Raw genomic sequence first — 24,425 nt, forward strand, 5'->3', positions numbered from 1 at the left:
TGTGCCGTCTAAAAGGGCCATTACAATGACCATGCATCAGATGTGCCATGTACACTCGGCATTGCAGTTTCGTTTAGGGATCTATAAGTCGACTAATCGATTAATCGACTTTTTGTATAAAAAAATCGAATTCGACGATTATTTCGCTTGCAGGTACGCAATTCAAATGAAATTTTCTTTGCGTAACTGGGTGACGCAATTGACACTGCAGAATTTTTCCATGAAATTAGAATAAAAATTTTTTGATGGGTCCATGCAACATGAAATAAAGTTATATGCAAATGAAATCGTTTATTCGCCAAAAATGATTAAAAATCGGGCAAAAATGTTATTAATAATTTTTGTCTAATGAAGTACATATGTAATGAAATCAAATGTTTTTAATAGCTAATAACTTTATTTAATGTTGCAAGAACTATCAAAACATATTTTCGTTCGTAATTACAAAAAAAAAACATCTACAATGCCTTTTATGTCACATTGTTACACAAAAGGATTTTCATTTGAGCAGCATCTGTTAAGACCGAGATCAAGCCTTGTCTCACACGAACACATTGGTTGGCTCGTATATCAATCTTTCACGTAGCATGTAGCTGAAGTTCAACAAAATAGAATATTAGAACAAGACAAGTATAATTCTAAGGGTAAAATGTTAACCATTCTTTATGCATGTACTTACTGTATTGAAAATGAAAAAAAGTCTCAATAAAGAAAATACTTATATTTATACTTGAGCAGCGTACCTGCACGCAAAATTTTCGATAACGAAAATTTCGCATTTTTTTGGCATATTTCGACTTTTCTACATATTCTGACTTTTCGATTTTTTTAACTTCAAAGACGATAATTCGACTTTTTTATCCAGTAAAAGTCGACTTCGACTTTTTTTACTGAAAAATTCGATTAATCGATTAGTCGACTTTTAGATCCCTAAACGAAACTGAAAGTTAAACTCTAATTTCGTCAGCTGTTTAATCTGTTCCCTGTGATTTTTTAGTTTACTTTATTTTATAATTTCCTGACAAATTCTTCGTATTAACTACCGTCGAATGCTATGAATATTTTTAAGTAGGAAAAAAATGTGCAATATATTTATTATTATTATTTCACTATCCTTCCTTACGGTTGGTTACTATGCTGATGACAAGTGTAGAGGCAGCATTTCTAGAGAAGATATTGAGAGTCATTTGTCCACGAAAACTCCATACCGTGCCATAGCAAATTTCAATGACAAGCCATTAGTTATAGAAGGTACATGCCAAGCTAAAACTAATGCAATGACACTCAATTTTTAAACGTGTTTTTTCAATTGTCAGGATGCCAACCACAACGTCTTTGGGCTGTGATTCGCCATGGAACTAGAAATCCAAGTAAAAAAGTCATCAAAAAGGCCAAAACAAAATTGATGGATATAAAGCAAGATATACTTTCGAGGGAAGATGTGGATATGTGCCCAGACTTTTTGCAACGTTTAAAAACATGGCAGTTTAATGTCAGTGCGGAGGAAGAGAAGTTTCTGGTTGCCGAAGGTGAAGATGAGCTACTTGAATTGGCTGAACGCATGCAAAACCGATTTCCCCAACTTCTGCCTGAGGAATACGATCCCAGCAGGTTCTACTTCAAATATACCGCCACTCAGAGAACTTTAAAGAGTGCCCAAAGTTTTGCAACCGGTCTATTTGGTAGGCATAAGATTGGAGAGATTGTGTATCCGGAGGCATTGCACAAGGATCCAGTTTTAAGAGTAAGTGCATTTCAAATGTATAGATAGATCCCATAGATATAATAAGTAATTAATAAGAGCAGCTTACAATCAAAGCTTTATATGTCATCATACCATTTAACATTTTCTTTAGATAGGCTTCTGTGCTAACAAGTCCTTGCGGACTGCCATGCATGAATTTATATTATGTACATTTTTGAAATGAAACACCGTCTCCTTTTCCATATGTTAAAGTTGAGTCATCCTGTGGTAACAGCTGTTTCAATACATTTATTTAAAATATTCAAATGTTGCCATATTGAATTAATATCTTCCAAAAAGCAGTCTGGACTGGAATCGTAACAGAAATCAGACCTGTTGCGATTTCAATGGAACTTTGCGAATACAAATCTTAATAAATTCGTGCGATGCAAACTTTGATTCTCCGGTTTTATTGCGGTTTTCATTTACATTATGTTTCGTTTGCAACACTTTTACAGCTTAAGTAGAAATGAGTTAACGGTTTTGCCTAATTGCATACTCCATTGACAAAATCAATGATGTTAATGGGGCCTATCCACTCTATGTTTTCGCAAGTGACCTAACCTTCTATTAGTGAATTCTGCGCCATACGCATATTTATGTCAGCTTAGGCCTAGTTATAGTATATTTATGTCAGCTTAGGCCTAGTTATGTTCTCGTAAATGTAGAAAAACTTTTTAGCTATATTGTTTTGGTTTATGAATTCACATATAAATGATTACCGAACGTCTGTCGACTGTATCCGAAAAGTAAAATTCAGAAAAACAAAACTTTACGTACCGTTTCCGTGTTAGCTGATAAAATTTGAAGTTTAAACAAACTTCGAACCCAAAAATTTATAGCATCATTTCGTGAAACTAGATTCTATTCAGGGATTCCACACACTTTGACCTCACTGTCCTAGAACCTACGACCTTGAGGGCCGCCATATATACCGATTTCGAAAATAGTAAATCTCCTCCCAGAATTTCTTTTGCCTCTATCGTTGCTGAAAATAGTGTGTGTCGTAGTATAGCCCCAATCCAGTCCCTGCGTCCATCTAAGAGTCATCTATCCGAGGCATCATTTCATATAAAAACAGTATTCTCATCCCTCCCGGGAAAGTGAATCACGAAATTCCAAGTAGTCTGAAATCCTTTGCCTATCGCATCCATAGTGTCCAGAAGGGAACTTTGGTCGTAATCTTTCTCCTCCAGCATGCGCAACCCGTCTTTTCATATCGAGCATCATAGACACTCGGTATTTGTACAATATCCGGTGCCGGTCGGCCTCTCACTGAGACTCTCCGCTCGGTACTGCTGATTGTCCGCGACTGCCGTTGCTGCTACTCCGTATGGAACATTCCAATATCCGCAACCTGTGGACGCGCCTGGTAGCTCGCAGCTAAGCTTCTCCTGACAGCAATGAACATCACACAGATAGGACCTCAATGTTCCAGCCTTTGTGGTGTTCAAAGCTATCCCGTGCCGGGATTAATATTTGTTCCTATTTGCTTTCGGCAATGTAAATATGATGATAAAATGGAAAGCAAAAACAAAACTTTTTGTGCGCACCACTGTTTTGACGGACACAATACAGTGCACGCGCATTTATTTGTAGCTGTTTAACATGGCAAAACACAGCCGCAAACCAAAATTTGATAAATTCAATAGAAAACGTCTTGCAGAGGCACAAAAGCAATCCAATGGCACTCTATGATGTCCTTCATCGGTAAGGGCTGCCACCTCGGTGCACAACACACTGCTACAACAAAAACAACAATACCTGAGGTGTAAGAAATGGATCGATTGGTAGATATTTCCAAACCAGGGAAACATGCCGGACAAGGAGAGTCATACAGAAAGATCTCTCTCCTAACAGGGTTAAATTCATCCCTTTTTCCAGCAGGCCATCAACATGCATTAAGGAAAATGCACAGCACGACAACGGCACTTATCGCCATCACCACACATATCAGTGGCGTAGTGAATGAAAAATTGTCTTGTGAACGAGCGTTCCCTTGGCCCTGAATATTGCAAAGGTATTTGATTGGTCAGTTACACCACCCTTTTTAATGATATCATCGGGTCTGATCTTCCCAACGGAACAGGTAGACATGTGAGGTCGCACACTGTGGTTTAAGAAACATAAGTCGAAGCTCAATAGATTTAAACAGGAATAGATGGATATGTGTGGTCGCATACGGTGAGTTTAAAAACATTAAGTCGAAGTCCCATAGATTTAAACAGGGAGATTCTCTACCCGCTCCAGGTTTACCTTCTGTCTTAACTAAACTTCCTCCCCCATCGACTGGCCTGGAAATAATATCATACACGGATGGGTGATCTGTCCTAGAGCGGGGAATAACATCAATATGCTGTGTGAACAAATTAACATTTATCTTTAAAGCAGGGTATTCTGTTCAGCTTTCGGAATAGTTGAAATACTTTGACAAAACTTTTTTAAACATAATTGCATGAAATTTTGTGTACAAGCAAAATCTTATTTTGTAGCGCATTTATTGACCATCATTTTGTACAACGCTTTCCTTAACGACTACTATAATATCTATAGATTATGGTCGAAATCGGTTTAGATTAAGATATAGCTCCCATATATATGTTCGTTCGATTTTGAAAAATATCGCAATAAAGTGGTCATTTGCTGATGCTCTCGAAATTTGGTAAGAAGGATTTTCTTATGACTCTATTACTGGCGGATTTCATAGAAATAGGTTCATTTATAGATATAGCTGCCATATTTATATTTCGCCCGATTTTCCCTTCTAGAGCCACTGCAAGCGCATTTATTTACCAATATTGCCAAAATTTTAGATTTAGATATTAGATTTTAGATTATAGATTTTAGATTATAGATATAGCTTCCTTATATATGTTCGTCAGATTTTCTGTAATTTGCAACAATGTTGTCATTTGTCAACCATAGTTTTTACAGTATCAGCCTGACATAATTACCAGGTAGTGTACCGTAAACAGCTGAGTAAAATTTTTTCTCGCGAAGTACACTATCTGTCAACGAGTTTTGGTTGTGTGTGGGTATTATAGTTAAGAACCACAGCACACACATGCAAAGAAAATGGCGCCAACCAATAACATACTCATAATCAGAGTTGCACTAATCACTGATTGTGATAGATAGTGCACTCAATATTTTGTTGTTGGGCAACTGCCACCACCTGTAAATGAATATATCTTGAGTTTCAGCATATTTGTTGAACCGTAATACGGATTGTTTAATAACCCATCTGAAAACATCCGACGAGGTCCATCAAAATTGGTTCAGAATAAGATATAGCTTCCACTTAGTACTCATAGGGTAGGTTAGGTTATTGTACAGTCAGCACCGCCCGACTTTTGCTTTGCTTGCTTGTTTTTTGTTATATTTTTGTACTCATGAAAATTCCTACTTCACGAATTACCCGGTTAACTTCCATATGGCAACACACTAACTCTAAACCAGGGTTATATAACATGATTAGAAGATATGAAAATGTCAGTCGAAACAACTTGGCAATCCTATTCCGAATTTTGTTTTGTTTTGGTGTCCGGCTATCATGTCGAAGAAGTTGCCGTTTAATTTTTTCGTTTGAAGTTATGTCAACCCAAAGGGGTGGGAAGACAATTTGGCCCATCAAAGGATGTGAAGCCGTGTAATTAAAACAATTTGTAAACTATATTGAGTCTTAAATAAACAACAATACTTTGATAAATTGAAATAATTTTATGTAAGAAACATCTGTTCTTATAGTCTGCAAATAATGTGTCTTTTCCATAAATGTTTAATATGTCATTGCGGCAGACATGTATTGACCCCAGGTGGCATCCCTGTAAGGTTATGCATGCATCAAGAGCAGTATAGGAGCTAAGAGAACTGAAAAAAACTGCGTATTTCTACAAACGTGGTTGCTGATTGCGCTAATTTTACCAAGAAAAAAAGCATTTTCATTAACTGTACGACGTAAATTTGCATCGCAATATTGCGCATTTGTTGTTGTTTCGAAAAAATACACAGAAAATAAGTAAAATTGTTGGTGGAAGTCAAAATAACTAAGGGAATTTCGTTCCCAAACTATTTGTGGTTATGTTTTGAAGGCCAAAACGGAAAAGAAAAATTCGAGCAGCGGCCCACATTTTGTTGTTTGGGTGCACCGCAGGATCTATCACAATTTTTCGTCCGTAGAAGATTCATCTAAGTGCTATTCGACGACAGACGGACTCGGGAACATATCCGCGCGTTGTGTGATGTATGGACACTAATTTCGAAGATGCAGCTTCAAGTAAAGGCCATATAACAACGCCCACTAACAATTATGCGTAATGCCGGACAAAAGATGTCCGTCTTTTAAAGCAATTGTTGTTCTCCATGTGCAGATTATTTGAGGCGACAACAACAACACGCATCGTTCATTCGAAATAATTTGTGAAAAGTGCGAAGTGTGCAAAAATGTTTGAGTCACACTACATTAATACAACAGCCGCCGCCGTGAATGCCTCATCAGTGAGCAGTAGTGGTAGTCCTAATTGTCCTCCAACCTCAGCTTTAGCAGCAAGCGGTACATATGGGGCTGCATGTTCACTGGCAAGTTCCACCATATCTACAATGGCCACTAGTATCTCAGCCCCCGCAACTGGAGCTAACGTTACCGCAACACGAAAAACATCTATGTCTGAGAGTCAGCAGTTTCCCAAATATTTGCAACAGTTGACATTGGGTGAAAATCTGGAGAAATTTCCCGATCATCGGTGTCCTTTATGCTTTCAGGCCAAACGCCACCATGAGGTAATAGAGGCCGTTAAATATGAGCGGCAGCCTTGGCGCATACGCGAGCGCATGAAGACAGCCAGCGTGGCTTTAGTGTTGTGCCTAAACATAGGAGTCGATCCTCCTGATGTGATCAAAATTCAACCTTGTGCCCGTCTGGAATGTTGGATTGACCCCTCCTCTTTGTCGGCGCCCAAAGCAATGGATCTCATTGGCTCCAATCTGCAAATGCAATACGAACGTTGGCAGCCACGGGCCCGCTACAAGAAGTGCCACGATCCCACTGTGGAAGATGTGAAAAAGCTGTGCACCTCATTGCGACGCAATGCTAAAGGTGAGCGTATACTATTCCATTACAATGGCCATGGTGTGCCCAAACCGACTGTAAATGGAGAAATTTGGGTGTTCAATAAAACCTTTACCCAATACATACCCCTAAGCATATTTGAATTGCAGACATGGATGGCTGCCCCTTCTATTTATGTTTACGATTGCTCCAATGCCGGCATCATTATCCAATCATTTCTTCAGTTTGCCGAGCAACATGAGAAGGAAGCCAATCAACGTGTTCCACCGGGCGGCCCAGCCCCCTCTATATCGCCCATGATCAGTTATAAGAACTGCATCCATTTGGCGGCCTGCTCTGTGGGAGAAATTTTACCTATGAATGCCCAATTGCCAGCAGACTTATTTACGTCCTGCCTTACCACTCCCATAAACATTGCCCTCAAGTGGTATACCATGAGGGAAAAATTCGGCCTAGTGCCGCAGTTGCAGAGTGATGTCATCGATAAGATACCAGGCAAAGTTAATGATCGTCGCACCATGATGGGTGAGCTGAATTGGGTGTTTACGGCCATAACGGACACCATAGCCTGGAACACCCTGCCCCGTGAATTGTTTCAAAAACTTTTCCGCCAAGACTTGCTGGTCGCCAGTTTGTTTCGCAATTTTCTCCTAGCCGAACGCATTCTGAGATCACATGATTGCACCCCAGTATCGCACCCTGCCTTGCCGCCCTGCTTCCGCCATCCCATGTGGACTGCCTGGGATTTAGTGGTCGATTTGGCCCTGCAGCAATTGCCCGATATATTGAAGGGAGGGGCGCCCTATAAACAATTGCCATTTTTTGAAGAACAGCTGACAGCATTTCAAGTGTGGTTGGATCGTGAATCCGAATCGCGAACACCCCCCGAACAATTGCCCATAGTGCTGCAAGTGCTGCTATCGCAAGTTCATCGCTTGCGAGCCTTAGAACTGTTGGCCAGATTCTTGGATCTCGGTCCATGGGCGGTAAATTTGGCCTTGGGTGTGGGTATATTTCCCTACGTACTTAAATTGTTGCAGAGTTCGGCCAAAGAACTGCGCCCAGTTTTAGTCTTTATTTGGGCAAAAATTTTAGCTGTTGATCCCAGTTGCCAGGTGGATTTGGTTAAGGATCACAAGTACTTTTTGGCGGTACTACAGGACACTACGGTGGCCAAAGAGTATCGCACCTTATCCGCCTTCGTTTTGGCCTGTATTGTAAATAACTTCCTTTTGGGCCAAACGAGTGCTTTGCAAGGATCACTAGTGTCCATATGTCTGGAACAGCTGAACGATGAGAGTTGGCTTTTAAGGCAATGGCTGGCAATTTGCTTAGGTAAGTTGGTAAGAATGTAGTAAATATATTGCAAAATTATTGACGTATTTTACTCTCCTTTTACGAAAGGCATGCTGTGGCATAATTTTGAAAAGGCACGTTGGTCTGGCGTGCGTGATTTGGCTCATGAGAAGTTGTATCCTTTGCTGAAGGATCCCATACCGGAAGTGCGCGCAGCAGCTGTATTTGCCTTAGGAACATTTATAAGCTCCGTCACAGATCGATCGGAGGAGCACGCTAACAATATCGATCGCATTATTGCCATAACATTACTTGAGAATGTAGCCGAGGACATGTCTCCACTGGTTCGTCTGGAATTGGCTTCCGCCTTGCAATGGATGGTATTGCTATTCGAGTCCCAATTTGTTACCGTCTACATGCAGGAGCATATGACGTCACCTTCGGTGAGCAGTGAACGCAGTGCCAGTGTTAGCCATGTTATGCCCGGTGCCCCCCTCTCAACTGCCAGTGGTGGTCATGGTGTGTTCCATCATCATTCCACCCATAGTCTGGAACGACATGCTACGATGCGACGTGGCGTCAGTTCAAGTTCAATCTCAAACATCAGCTCGTCTGCCATACCATTTCAGTCGATATTTCTCAAATTGTGGCAAGGCATCTATCAGTTAAGTCATGATCCATTCCCTAAAGTGGCGGAGACCGCAAGAGAGATAATCGGTTTCATCAAGAATGCTGCTCTGCTATTGATCACAGCAAAAGAGGCGGCCAATGAAAAGTGCATCAGCCTGAGTGTCAGTTTACCGCCAAGTCCCAATACTCGCGTTTCCTATCTGGGAGGTAGTGGATCAGGGACCGGCGAATCTCCTCCGGTTGGTGTTGGCAATCCAGGAGTAGGCCAAGGCAGTGGCAGTCCCTGGGCATCCAAGCTAAGAAATATGCACGACCCCCAGGCGATGTTGCATCGTAAACTTCGCACAACTTCCATGAGTGATGAGACGGACAGTGCAGCGCCTCAAATATCCATAGCCCTGTCAGAGCCCGTAGGAGGCAATAATGGCGGTGATGGTTCAGCTTCCGGTCACAGCAGTACAAGTGACACAAATTTCGAGTCAAAATCGCAAAGTCTTAAACCAATTGTGACCACAGAGTTTATACCATGGGCCATATCATACTTTACCAAGCCGGGAAAACATCGCTATGCCGCCGATAAGAATAGTGAGCGTATCCAAATATTCCCCATTGACAAAAATGCCCCCATTCTGCGGGCCAGAGAATGCCGTTTTCAACGAAACCGCCAGATACGCAGTCAGGCACGCAATCAACAGTCAAGATCGCCGCGCATCGATACACAAAGTTGGGTACGAAAAACACAGTCGACCCCATCACTCGTACGCCTGCTGCCATATGAACAACAAATTGCCGTGGCCTATCGCGAAAAGGTTCTTTTGTATGATTGGCAACGCAATACTGTGAGAACATTTACACCAACATCAGTGCCATCGGCGGCGACATCGTCACGCAACAGAACCTCATCGGCCTCACCACCAGCTCATGTTCCCCAAAATAATAGCGTGGCGCGAGTCAGTGCTATTGAGTTCCTAAATTCGCAAGATATGCCCTTGACCCTGGTGGGTCATGATGATGGCGTGGTACGCATTTGGCAACCCAATGCTGGTAATGGTACAGATGAGTACAGCCGTGATTGTCCAGGGCGTTTGGTGACCGCATGGATAGCTCTGCCAGCTATGCATGCTTCTTATTTGGGAAATTCGTCCAGTCTAGGGGGCTCCTGCACCAAGTACACACGCAAAGGCATAACTGGCGATGGATGTGGTCTAGTTACTGCCTGGCAGCAGTGCTCTCAACAACTGGTTGTTGCTGGTGGCACCAGTCGATTCCTTCGCATCTGGGATGTAGAACGGGAATTGCGTCTTAGTGACATTCCCATAGGCAGTGAGCACAGCATACGAGTCCTTTCGCCCTTTTCCACCAACATGTCGAGTGATATAATCGTGGGAGGATGCGGCGATGGCAGCGTACGACTCTACGACAAACGTTGTGCTCCGCAGGAGGCTCGCATACGGGTCTACCGCGAACATACAGGTGCAATACTAAGTGCTTGTCTGAGAGATACACAGACCACGCTGGTCACTGGATGCTCGAACGGCAAAATCAGTGTCATAGATTTGCGTTCCAAAATGCCCAATGGTGTTCTTAGTCAATGGGATGCGGGCAATGATGTCACGGTTATTGCCTCGCATCAATCGGCCGATATGATAGCAGCTGGTAGCGTCAATAAAATTACCATCTACAGTAGTCAGCAGGGCGGCCGACTGCTGAGTACATTGCGCAGCAATGACAGCTTTATGGGCCCCAAGATAGGCCATCCCACATGTCTGGCTTTTCATTTACACAAAATATCTTTAGCAGTAGGTTTCGTAGACAATACGGTGGCTGTGTATGAACCATCGTCGTAGACAATACGGTGGCTGTGTATGAACCATCACCAGGTATAGCAAACTTCTAGAACCTAAGAAACTATTTACTATAGTCAAGTTTAAAAGAGATATTAGCTAATTTACAAAAATATGGATGGTTTCGTATCTTTGAAATATTTTTCTTTCTTTTTTCCATTTTAGTTTTATAAATTATGTAGTCGCTGGCAAAGTGATGTCGATAAAAATCCTCAAACATTTGACAATGTGCGTAAATTTCTTCAAGGCGGACAAATGCTGCATGTCATTGAACATCTTCGTCAAATAACCAGACTGTCACATTTGGATGCGAATACTGTACGCTTGATTTATACAATTTGTGGCTTCGAAACGGCTTGGCAAAGGCGCAAAGCACCTTCGGTGTGGTGTCAGTTATTCGATAGGAATACTCTTAAAACCCTTGAGTTTGTGGAAGATTTGGAATATTATTGGAACGATGGCTATGGCTATGAATTAACACATCGTATTGCTTGTCCTGCTATGGCGAATATGTTTAAGCATATCGAGTAAGTGTTGGAATTAATTTTGTGATGTTTTTTGTTTATTTTTTTATTTGTTTTTTGTTTTTTTTTTTATTCCTTTAATTTAGTCCCCAATCATCGCTGCCGAATTCAACGTTTTATTTTACGCATTCCGGTACCGTTCTAAAGCTTCTAGCCCATTTGGGTCTATACAAAGATCAAATGCCTTTAACTCATCAGGATTTTGATAAGGAACGCAAATGGCGCACCAGCACAATTGATGCTTTTGCCAGCAATGTGGCATTTGTTCTATATGAGTATGATATTTTATTGCTTTTACTACTTGTAACAGTTTGTTGTGTCTTTATTATGTCGTTGTTCTACCCACGATTGTGTATGCAGCCATTGCAGGTGGTACATTTCATCGATGACGAACCTGGCCGTTCGCTGTATACATTACAGATCAATGGTCTGGGTTTGATTGAACAAGTTAACCGGACACCCCAGTTCCGAAAAATAGCTAATGAATCTTGATACCAACGTGTAGGGGTTGTGATACACGGCCAGCTTCGACGTGGAGGCTTTCTTGTAATGAACTTTGCGACTTGGATATGGTTTGTCCAAAGTGATCTTGTGATATATCGATTAGGGTTGGCGGGGCTGATGGAGCTCTGCTCACGGGCGGTACACTACTAGATGTGTGCACCGCCTTAGTCATCAATCCTAGGCTAGCAGGAATAGAGACATTTGAATCTGCCGGAATGTAATTAAAGTAGAACTACTCTGATTTGCCGGGAGGAAGTTAAATTTTTCAGGTGCTGTTGGTGATGAACGATCTCCAAAAAAGACATTTACTCAGTGGATTTTCATCGCTTCCGCCATCATATCCTCGTGAATGCTATTAAAACGCGCCCGATACGCTTTTTGACCAACCTTTGTAGCTGAACATATCGCTTTAGATCTTGAAGATCCAATCTAACTACAAGGAAGATAAATTAAATTGTTGCTGGGATCCAGCTCAGTCAATATCGTTTACACAAAGAATGCAGATAACATTCCACCAAGATACAGTGCAAGACATTTAACGGAAGGGAAGGTAAAGGAGAAACCAAAGAACTTGGCAGAAATGAAAGAAACAAGGCGTAGTGAGGAAGAGAATTGAGAATTTTCGCCAGTCAGTCGCCCAAAGTAGTCCAGATTGATGAGAAGACAGAATCCAGCTACGGAAAGAGGGGCTCATAATCCTGTGCCTTCTCCGCAATTTCAGACACATAAAAAGGGTTTAACCATATACTCCAGCGCGAAGTCAAATATCTGACTTTGCAATGAACAGTTAGACCTATGAGTAGACTGAGGTCATGCTTTCTCAGACAAACAAGGCAACAGTCACCCCGCAATCTACAGCGGTCCATGGCCCATTGTAGAAATCGTCTATCCTACCCAGGAGCACGCACACTGGAGGGTTCGCTGAATTGGTAATTTCTGTCCCGTCTGAAAGAATTTGTTGACGATATTCTCAAAAAGCATAGCATGGCAGCTCTTGGAGGAATAGATCCTAAAGTGTCTTGTCTTCTAGCAAGAGATGGAAAATCAGTCCGTACGATTCTTCCTAGCTCGAGTAGCTTCAGTAACGGGATCACTGTTCCCATTTTGAAAGTGCTCAGAGATAGGAAGAGGAACTTGTTTCAGTACTCCACTCTCGGTTCATCCGGATTGTTCAGTATTAGTGTAGAGAATTCGCAGCATCAGTGTAGAGATATTAAGCGGTATGTATAGCGCGTATAACAATTGATAACCTCGTAAACGAAAAATTGTGTTGCTTGTGCATCGGCTCTGAGACCGTGGATAGAACTACTGGTTCTCCTCCTCGCCCTGTAGCTTTCGGGTTGTTCAATAAGTGACATACCATATTTTCCCTTTTGCCGGTATTCGGGAGTTACTTGACAGTATACCACTGCTTTGCATTGTATTGCATAGATGCTTTTTGTTTTTTTTTTGTCCATAGGCAGGTTAGATTTGAAGGTGGGCTACCTCGTGCTATATCTTCATATAGCTCCCATATAGACAGATGGGATTTAATGCCAAAGGTCTGTAACAGTCGCATTTATAACCGGATTGAAATTGGAATATAGTCCAAATCGGACTGTTATTCGTCTATAATTGCCACATATGTATATCGATCTCCTCATTTATGCTCATGGGCACATGAAAGCGCATTTTGTTCCGCTGAAATTGTGCGCAATGAGTGGCGATAGTTCCCTCGCCATCCGTACCCAGAATGGACTAGATCGGATTATATCCGTATGTTACCCTAATATAGACCGATCTTCCAATGTAAGTTCGTGGGCACATGAAAGGCTAATTTGTTAACCGATTTCGCTGAATTTCGGTAGTTCTCTCGCCATGAGCACCGGTTATGCTCTAGATCGGATTATATCTGTATATAGCCCCCACATAGACCGATCTTGCCATTGGGTTCGTGGCCCAATAAAAGGCTACTTTTTTAACCTTTTTCGCTGAAATTTAGCGCAGAGAGTTGCATTAGGACCTTTGGCATTATTACCTAGTCTGGTTTAGATCGGCACATATTTGAATGTAGCGCCATAACTTTCTCATTACCAAATCGAGCATCATCCAATAACATTGTGTGAATTTGTTTTTAAACATTTCCTGCATGGACACCTAAACAGGTGGATCACTATTGCTTGGACTGAGACTTTCCAAGTGAAAGTATTATTATTGTTGTATCCAGATTTGCCATCTTGTCTGGCCTATAGGACCGATTGTCGAGGGAACTTGATGGCCATTTACTATTTAAAGGCGTCAATAACTCTCCTTGTCATATCGAGCATCATAAGGATTCAGTAATTAACCAAGAGCCGTTGCCGCCCGACCTCTCACTAAGATGCGCCATGACAGTGGGCTCTAAACAATTGGGCCCCAAATTGAAAATGCAAAAAGGGCCAAAATTTTGGGTGCTTTTTCATTATAAAAAAAGACCCAAAAACAAATGCGCTTCAAAGTATGCAAATGCAACCCAAAAATAATATTAAATTGGGGGTGAAATAACGATTTAGAATTTGGGGTGTATTTTCATAATGCCATTTCACCCCAAACACCAACATGCAAACAGACCCCTTAATTTTCGGAAAAGTAAGAAGCGTCGGAAGGAAAAGTAAGAAGCGTCGTTTTTTTTAAATCGTACAGTTATTTTCTTTGGCGCGACTTTCATATTTTCAAAAACTGCGCGATTTTTTTTAAATACTTTTAAATTTTTTGACAAAATAAAGCGCGGCAATCGAGAATCATGTTTAAAAATCGCGCGATATTAAAAAAAATCACAAATCGAGCGATTTCAAAAAATAAAATCAAAAATGTTTGTACTAAAAAATACATTTGAGTTAAAAAATAGTGAAATTAGACCCCAAAGGAAAATGCCAGAAATAAAATCGGAAGATCGGTTTATATGGGAGCTATATCAGGTTATAGACCGATTCACATTATATTTAACACGCATGTTGAAGGTCATAGAAAAGTTGTTGTACAAAATGTCAGCCAAATCAGAACTGCGGGCACCAGAGGCTCAAGAAGTGCAATCAGAAGATCGGTTTATGTGGGAGCTTTATCAAGTTTTTGACCGATTCAGAACATACATGGCATGTTTGTTGGAGATTTCAGCTAAAATTGCGAGCTCTAGAGGCTCTGAAAGTATAATCGGGAAATAGTTTTATATGGGAGCTATATCAGGTTTTGCACCGATGCGGGCAAAACTCAGCCCAATCTGATAAAAATTGCGCTTTCAAGGCTCCAAAAATATAATCCGTAGATCGGTTTATATGGGAGCTTTATCAGGATTTAGATCGATTTAGGTCAAACATGGCACGTATGTAGGAGGCAAAATTTCAGCTCAAACGTAAAACAAAACGCTCTCTACAGACTCAAGAAGTATAACCGGGCGTCGTTTTATATGGGTGCTATATCAGATTTTGGACCGATTCGAACAATATATGGCACATCTGTTGAATGCCATAGAAAACGTTAAACATGCACCGATATGGCCTATTTACAATCCAATCGACCTATACTAATAGGAAGTTTTTGAGCTTTACTACTTTGAAATTGAACCAGCTTTCGACACACAGATGGACGGACAACCGAGCGTAGCGCAGACGCCTAAGTGAGAACATAAATACAAAATTTCAGCGGTGGTTTTTCCCTCCTAATGCTGGCGACGTTTGTGAGGTCTTTTTCGAGAAAAAACGTCAAGCTTGAGAAAAAAAATCGTCAAAATTTTCTTGGAAAAACGTCATAAAATCGTCATACCTAAAATTCGTCTTTTCTGTTTAGATTTCGCAATTTTCGGTGAGTAAAAGACCTTTGGAAACTCAAAAAATGAGGGCTGCTCGTTTAGGTTATTATAACTTTCAATAAAACCATAAATATTCCAATATTTAATATAGTGAGACAAAATTTCAATTAAATTTTCTTTGAACAAAAGTATTAATTGAATTTGATATAGGAAAATTGAAATTTTCTCCAAAGACATAATTTAACTCATATTTTCCTTAAACACCAAATTTTAATAAAATTTTTTGCTAAAATTTTATTAAAATTTTTACTAAAATTTAATAAAAATGTATCTCATGATACAATTTCAGAGAAATGTTGACTAAAGACAAACTTTCAGAACGGTGGGGTATTGAAAATCTAAAATTTAAATTTCGATTTGTTTTACTGACATTTTTTTATTAATATAAAGATTTAATATAGGACTGACAAAGAACAATTAAAAATACATCTTAAAAAAGACGGACACTTATTTCCATATAGTAAAAACACGACTGTACCACTATATTAAGCAAAAACATAAGCCTTTTTTCCAAGATCGGCCGGATAACCTTAATAATTAAGTGACCTTTAAAGTAAAAAAAAATCGTCAAAGCATAAAGGGATTTAAAGCAAAAATTGTCAAGCATCAAAAGGGAAAACAAGTAAAATCGTGCTAAGTTCGGCCAGGCCGAATCTTATATACTCTCCACCATAGATCGCGTTTGTCGAGTTCTTTCCCGATATCTCTTAGGCAAACAAAGGATAAAAGAAAATAATTGCAATAATATTGGAGATATATCAACTTCGGACCATAATTGATTTTAATATTGGAGACCATAGTAGAAGTCATTGTGTAAAATTTCGGGCAATTCGAGTAAGAATTGCGACCCTGAGCCCCTTAGGAGTAAAATAGAGAGATCAGTTTATTTGGGAGCTATATCGGGTTATAGATCGGTTCGGACAATATTTAATACGTATGTTGATAGTCAAGAGAGAAGCCGTTGTACAAAATTTCAGCCGTTGTGTCAAATCGTATAATAATTACGCCCTCTGGAGGCTCAAGAAGTCAAGATACCAGATTGGTTTGCATGGCAGCTATATCAGGTTGAGGATCGATTTGAACCATATTTGGCAAAGTTATTAAAAGTTATAACAAAACACGTCATGCAAAATTTAAGCCAAATCGGATAAGAATTGCGACCTCTAGTGGCTCAAGCTTATATGGTTTATATGGCAGCTATATCAGGTTATGGACCAATTTAGACCAAACTTAGCACAGTTGTTAGAAGTAATACCAAAACACGTCGTGCACAATTTCAGCCAAAACTGATACGAATTAAGCCCTACAGACGCTCAAGAAGTCAAGACCCCAGATAGATATATATGACAGCTATACCCGGTTCTGGACCTTTTGCAACCATACTAAGCACAGTTGTTGAAAATCATAAAAAATCACCGCATGCTAAATTTCGGCCAAATCGGATGAAAATTGCGCCCTGTAGTGGCTCAAGAAGTCAAGATCCAAGATCGGTTTATATGGCAGCTATATCAAAACATGGACCGATATGGTCCATTTACAATCCCAACCGACCTACACCTATTAGAAGTATTTGTGCAAAATTTCAAGCGGCTAGCTTAGTTATCGTGCTATCGACAGACAGACGGACATGGCTAGATCGACATAAAATGACATGATGATCAAGAATATATATACTTTATGGGGTCTGAGGAGAATATTTCGAGGAGTTACAAACAGAATGACGAAATTAGTATTCCCGCATCCTATTGTGGAGGGTATAAAAATCGTCAAAATGATGGGGGTGGTTTGATATAAAAATTAGTCAATTTTGCATTTAAAAATTTTCTTAATTCCTCCCCTTTATGAAAATACAAAGAAACTATCATATCTAGATAGCGAAAGTTTACAAAAACTTGTAGGAAATTGGATTATCTTACTTAGAAATTTTTGTACATTTTTGCAAAAAAGTCGAAACGTTAACTTTTTGCAAAAGTCGGCTTTTTGGAAAGAAAAGTCTAAAAGTCGACTTTTGTCATTTGGATTTATGTCGAAAAGTCTAACAGCCCTATTCTGAATAATATTCCCTGGGAGTTTATTCCCTACTCCTTTTTCCCCTATTCTGAATAACAATTTACTGGGAGTTTATTCCCTAATCCCTTTTCCCTTATTCTAAACAAACTTCGAAAAAGGGAAATATCTCTCAAGGAAAAAGGTAACTAATATGAATCGAAATAAAAGGGGGAATAAGAAGGTAAAACTTGGGAAGAATTCCCCCAAACAAATGAAAGGGAGCTAGGATAAAAAATTATGAATTTTATTGTTTTATAAAAAAGAAAAATGGTCCCACTTCTTATTATTTACAAACAATTTAAAATGTCTGGAAATTATTTTTCACTTTTTCATCAAAATCAAGTACAAATTTGTAAGGTTCTCCCGATTTAAATGTCATGTAGCCACCATAGAAGATTTTCTTAAGTTTTTCAATTTTATTAGCACTCCGTTCCGAGTCGGATACTTGAGCTTAAAGTAGAATCGGGCGGCACTCATGTTGTGCAAGAAGTCTTCTGCCTGTTCCTTAATGGAATGCTCGTGGGCAATTATTCAAAGATACAAAGCCACATTTGGCAGCATTTACTCCACAGGAGTAAGAATAAATCCATAAGTTGCTTTTCGACAGCACTTTGTCCAGCAGCCGTTCCAACCACCAAGAAAAGCGGCCGCCGCCCGGAAATGTCGATTAGATCTTCAAGCTCTAGTTCCATAAAAGTATGCCTTTAGATAAAACGACGTATAAGGCAAACAGTATTTATGACGACAAAGGAGAAACAAACCTCTATATTACGATTCAGCCACCTTAACTCCTTTTGGCAAGGGAACCAGGGACAACACGACACAATAAATCTGTCTACCAGACCACTCTGGAAGCTTCTTAGTTAGCCAGCGATTGTTGGATGAAGACGGAAAGTTGTTGTCACTAAACAGAAATATGGTGACAAGGTGCAGGCCATAATTGTGCACTATTAAAATACAAAAATTATAACAAGCATTACAAAAGCAACAGTAAACATGTTTGTAAACCTTTTTTAGTTAACTTCATAACTTATTTTTGCTTATTTTTCCATTTTATTTTATTTTTCCAAAAAATAATAGTCAAATGTTTAACCAAAATAAAACAGCTGAAGCAAAACAGCTGTTTTCGAAAATTCGAAATTCCCTCTCCACATTCAATTAGAATAGGAGGATGTTATTCGAGGGAGAAATTAATTCCCTGGGAGTTTATTCCCAGGGAGTTTTCATGATTGGGCTGTAAAAGTCGACTTTTCGGTCCAACTTGGGATCCCTACTTTGGCTAACTTCCAAAAATGTATCAATGCAAAGGATACCTTTCTACTGCAGTGTTTAAGTTTCGTACGCATGCAAAGTACCGAAACAAAGCAACTGCGGGCTTTGATTACATTACGATATGAAACATGCATGCAGTAGATTTTTATTAAATATCTTTGAAAAAATCGAAAATTTCAAGACAATGAAATGTATTAAAAATATTGCCAAAACCTGGCAAAAGCAAAAAAATGTTAAAGCATCAACAATTAAACTGATGCTCATTTTGAAACTCCTTACATTTGCCGTGTTTTATTTATCCATTAAGTGGATTTTCTCGCTTAATTTGTATGGAGAAAATCCTATCCCCGATTAATAAGCGGTTAATATTGTCCTCGCTTACTATCGCCGTTATTTGAAGTTAAACTTATTTTGTTTGTTTTGTTAGTATTTGATTATTTTGGATGTGTCTCAGTGCTGCAAACGTTTAAAGTGTGTCAACGTTAAGCTTTTTAAATATCCATAAACTAGCGAATACAAAGGAACCATGGCGAAACAATTAAAGGTGGTCTCATTTGTAAAGGGTGATTTTTTTGAGGTTAGGATTTTCATGCATTAGTATTTGACAGATCACGTGGGATTTCAGACATGGTGTCAAAGAGAAAGATGCTCAGTATGCTTTGACATTTCATCATGAATAGACTTACTAACGAGCAACGCTTGCAAATCATTGAATTTTATTACCAAAATCAGTGTTCGGTTCGAAATGTGTTCATTCACCGTAACGTTGCGTCCAACGGCATCTTTGAAAAAATACGGTCCAATGATTCCACCAGCGTACAAACCACACCAAACAGTGCATTTTTCGGGATGCATGGGCAGTTCTTGAACGGCTTCTGGTTGCTCTTCACTCCAAATGCGGCAATTTTGCTTATTTACGTAGCCATTCAACCAGAAATGAGCCTCATCGCTGAACAAAATTTGTCAAAATTTGAACACATTTCGAACCGAACACTGATTTTGGTAATAAAATTCAATGATTTGCAAGCGTTGCTCGTTAGTAAGTCTATTCATGATGAAATGTCAAAGCATACTGAGCATCTTTCTCTTTGACACCATGTCTGAAATCCCACGTGATCTGTCAAATACTAATGCATGAAAATCCTAACCTCAAAAAAATCACCCTTTACAACAACCACAAATCATATGGAACAATCCGCCATCTTGTCATCAAGCTGATCGACGTTTTGCCAACACGTACAAAGAAGTTTGTGGTCGTGTGTGTATACGTGTGCATACATGAGCAGAGAATATGCGAGAAAGAAGATAACAATAAAGAGAATGCAAACAAACATTTAACACATTTAAAACCGTTAAACCTGGCCGGCTGTTCGCGTGAGACCACCTTGTTAAATCCGCCTTGGGAAGCACCTGACATTATGGAAATCAGCCTTTGACTTTTAAGGGTCGATTATTTGTGGCAACTTTAGTTCAATTGCGTTGTCAGTTGATGGCGTAACAAAACGGGTGGCCAGTTGCTAAAAATAGGATTTGTCTGATACCATTTTGTTGTAGCCACATGCCAATATGTGCAAGTGGCGATCCTCATCTAGCTCCTATAGGTGAGCAAGCTCCTTCCGGTCCAAAGGAGCCTTCGCCGCGGGAATATCATGGCCTTTGGTTATTTAAAGGCGGCAACAACTCGCCTTGTCATGAAGCATCATAGACACTCAGTATTCTTGAAGAGCCGTCGCTACCCGGCCTCGCACTGAGACTCCGCTCCATACCGCTGATTGTCCGCGACCGCCGTTGCAGCTTCTTCGTATGGAGCATTCCACTATCCGCAACCTGTGGATGCGCCCGTAAGCTCGCAGCTAAGCTTCTCGTGATAACAATGAACACCACACCGATCGGAGCTCAAAGTTCCAGCCTGTGTGGTGCTCATAGTTATGCCGTGCAGGGTCCATTTTTATACCCTCCCCCATAGGATGGGGGTATACTAATTTCGTCATTCTGTTTGTAACACCTCGAAATATGCGTCAAAGACCCCATAAAGCATATATATTCTTGATCGTCATGTCATTTTAAGTCGATCTTGCCATGTCCGTCCGTAGTCTGTCCATCCGTCTGTATGTCGAAAGCACGCAAACTTTCGAAGAAGTAGAGCTAGCCGCTTGAAATTTTGCACAAATACTTTTTATGAGTGTAGGTCGGTTGGGATTGTAAGTGGGCCAAATCGGTCCATGTTTTGATATAGCTGCCATATACACCGCTCTTGGGTCTTGACTTCTTGAGCCTCTAGAGGGCGCAATTCTCGTCCGATTTGACTGAAATACATAACCTGTTAGGTACATAACCTGTTAGGGCTGCCATATAAACCGATCCGGGATCTTGACTTCTTAAGCCTCTAGATGGCGCAATTGTCGTCCGATTTTACTGAAATTAATCTGGTATAGCTGTCATATAAACTGATCTTGGATCTTGACTTCTTGAGCCAATTGAGCGCGCAATTGTCATCCGATTTGGCTGTAATAATGCATGAGGTGTTTTGTTACGACTTCCAATAACTGTGATAAATATGGCTCAAATCGGTACATAACCTGATATAGCTGCCATATAAACCGATCTGGGATCTTGTCTTCTTGAGCCTCTTGATGGCGCAATTCTCATCTAATTTGGCTGAAATAATGCATGAGGTTTTTTGTTATGGCTTCCAATAACTGTGCTAAATATGGCGCAAATCGGTACATAACCTGATATAACTGCTATATAAACCGATCGGGGGTCTTGACTTTTTGAGCCTCTAGAGGGCGAAATCTCATCCGATTTGGCTGAAATTCTATACAACGGCTTCTCTCATGACCTTCAACATACTATGGTCTGAATCGATCAATAGCTTGACACAGCTCCCATATAAACCGATCTCTCGGAAAACAGCTGTTTTGCTTCAGCTGTTTTATTTTGGCAAACAAATTTTCCTAATATTTTTTGGAAAAAAGAACTTAAAATGGAAAAATAACCAAAAAGAAGTTATAAGGTTGTTAAAAAAGTTTACAAGCATGATTAGTGTTGCTTTTGTAATGTTTGTTTTACTTTTTGTATTTTGATGATGCACAATTATAGCCTACAGCCTTTCACGAAATTTCTGTGTTGTGATAACAACTTTCCGTCCTCATCCAACAATCGTTGGCTAAAGTGAGATGGTTCCAGAGTTGTCTGGTGGACGTTGGTATATTCCCTTGCCAAAAGGAGTATAGGTAGCTGAATCTACCGGATCGTTTTTGGGCAGAACTACTTAACTTCTGTGGTGGGTACATGACATTTAAGCTGGTAGAACTTAAAAAACAACAAAAATCTACCCCCAACGAAACTACCTTGAGTGACGAATCCAGTAAATTTAAATGTCAAAGTGATTTTAAAAATAAGCTTCGTTTTACAACCTATCTTCTTCAAATGTGGTTTATATTTGCATATTCATAATTTTAACACTTTTTTGTTGCGTATGTGTGGAATATCGAATCAAATAGAACATCTTTTTAAGTATTTAGAAAAAATCACAGCTGTGTTATTAAGCCTTTGACATTAGCAAAATCAAAACAAAAATAAAAAAAAATTGTAATCAGCTGTTCGCATGACCTCACCTTATGAGACATCATAGGTTGTGGGCCAGGAGCATGCAACAGACTTATTGCTAATAGTAGGCGAGCTCTTTGGTCTTGAATAAGAAACAGCTAAAGAAACGTTAGAAAATGTATAAAAAAACCTTAACTTTAAAAAAAAGTTTTTCCAACTGTGCTTAAAATTAATTGCCTTAATTTATTTATTTGTTTACATTTTTCACTGTCGTACTGCCAAACACTATTATCGGCTCCCGTTGTCAAAAGTTGCTGTACGATATAGAAATATTAATTTTGGTTGCATTGTCAGCTAAAAACTATTAATTTAAGCTTTCTTCACCAAATTTATTCTTATTGAAACAAACTTTTTAACATACCCTTCTCTCTCTCTGTCTATTTTAAGGTGTAACAATCGCGAACCCATGGTTCTTACAATGCATCAAGAACGTGTAATACACATACCAGGATGTCCGCAAGATAGTGATCTTTGTAGCCTAAGAACTTTGCGCCAACTTTTTGCTGACAGTGTAGATAATTGTAATTTTGAGGAGATGTGCTTTAAGTAGAACGAAGCGTTTTGTTCCTGCCCCAAATGAAGGCGAATGCGCACAAAATTGTCAAATGATTTGAAAGGAGATGTAAAAAATCCCTTAAACCTTGTTTGCACTGCTCATTAAGTCCGCATTTAAGGCTCTCGTCAGCTGATTTTAGAAAGGGAAAACAGATGATCGAGTCATTAAATACGGATTTAAAGAGCCGTGTAAACGGGGTTTTATGTACATATTAGTTAAATCTTTGTAGGTGCATAAATGTATGTGCGTGCATCTATTGTCTGTAACTGTAGAAACCACTGAACAACTGCAACTACTACCATATTTCTTAAAAAAAAACCTAACTTAGCCATAACAGCCTTTTTTAGCTAATACCACCAAAATGTAATAGACGACAAAACAAAATTGTGATGGACCGATCAGCAGCAAACTAATGCAGAGAAGAAAAGCTAGCCAATGCACTCAAAAGTCAGAAATGATGAAAATGCTTTGATATACGACTTTTATTAAAAATTTTTCTATATATCCTATATATACCTAGAGACCATGAGATGAAAAGTGTAGCAGGGGAGTTATATTGTATATATAGCATGTCCTTCCCTTCTAACTCTCCCCCTCGCATTGTTTTTCCTAATAGTTTTCTTTTTTATAGCCTTGTTTCAAACCATAATACGTTTAGGTGAACGTATTGTTCTTCTTTTTACAAAACAAAATTCAAATGATTCTTTTGTATACATTTACAATCATATGAACGTTCATAGATGCACATACGCCCTCCCCCATACTATATGTATGTATACATATATATTAAGACATTTATTTTAGATTATGTTTCCAAAACCTATAGGGTTTATAAATATTTTTCCGTTTTGAACATATGCCTACCATACATATACATAAACATTTATACAACAAACCCTTTTTTTCCCCCTTCCCCCTTATCAAGAAGAATAGAAAAATTATGTATGAAATTTGTTTTTTAAGATTTATTAAGAAATTTCGAACGACGATCACAATTATAAAAAAAAAATCGAACTCTTTACTTACCAATCAACAAGCAACCAGACAAGAATAAGAATAAAATTAATCATAAGTGATGATAACACAACCCCCCCCCCCACACACACACACACACACAACTTACCAATCAATCAACACCCATCATAAACTTAACAAGTAGTTAGGACTAACCAATAACCAATGTTTGCATTATTAACACAATTATAAATAATATATACAATACAAAACACATGTCTCAATATATATATGAATAATATTCTAGCACACATAAACATACGTACCCTTTATTAAATATTATTATTTTTTTTTTTTTTATTTATAAGTGAGGTGTAGTAGTAACTAAATGAAAAAAAAACCTTTAAATTAAAAAAAAATGTTGTTGCTTTATTTTATTGAGCAAAGATTTCGTTCGCGTTTTGTTATTTTCCTTATTAAAAACATAAAAAAAGAACCTAGTAATCTAAGCCCAAAATGTGTACTTTCTATTTAAAGAATCTAATTATA

The 24,425-nt window shown here is 39.2% G+C and overlaps 2 protein-coding genes across 2 annotated transcripts; both read left to right on the plus strand.

Moving 5' to 3' along the window:
* The first annotated feature begins 942 nt into the window (after positions 1 to 942).
* On the plus strand, positions 943 to 24,041 carry LOC106085549 (multiple inositol polyphosphate phosphatase 1). Its single transcript, XM_013249853.2, has 5 exons — positions 943 to 1,251; positions 1,317 to 1,744; positions 10,748 to 11,109; positions 11,193 to 11,381; positions 22,754 to 24,041. The coding sequence occupies exons 1-5, from the start codon at positions 1,080 to 1,082 to the stop codon at positions 22,914 to 22,916; spliced, it is 1,314 nt and encodes a 437-aa protein (XP_013105307.2). The 5' UTR covers positions 943 to 1,079; the 3' UTR covers positions 22,917 to 24,041.
* LOC131993975 (regulatory-associated protein of mTOR) lies at positions 5,352 to 10,835 on the plus strand. Its single transcript, XM_013249852.2, has 3 exons — positions 5,352 to 8,147; positions 8,217 to 10,618; positions 10,748 to 10,835. The coding sequence occupies exons 1-2, from the start codon at positions 6,188 to 6,190 to the stop codon at positions 10,583 to 10,585; spliced, it is 4,329 nt and encodes a 1,442-aa protein (XP_013105306.1). The 5' UTR covers positions 5,352 to 6,187; the 3' UTR covers positions 10,586 to 10,618; positions 10,748 to 10,835.
* Positions 24,042 to 24,425: the final 384 nt, after the last annotated feature.

The sequence above is a fragment of the Stomoxys calcitrans genome, chromosome 4, assembly GCF_963082655.1.
Source record: "Stomoxys calcitrans chromosome 4, idStoCalc2.1, whole genome shotgun sequence".
Taxonomy (NCBI): Eukaryota; Metazoa; Arthropoda; class Insecta; order Diptera; family Muscidae; genus Stomoxys; species Stomoxys calcitrans.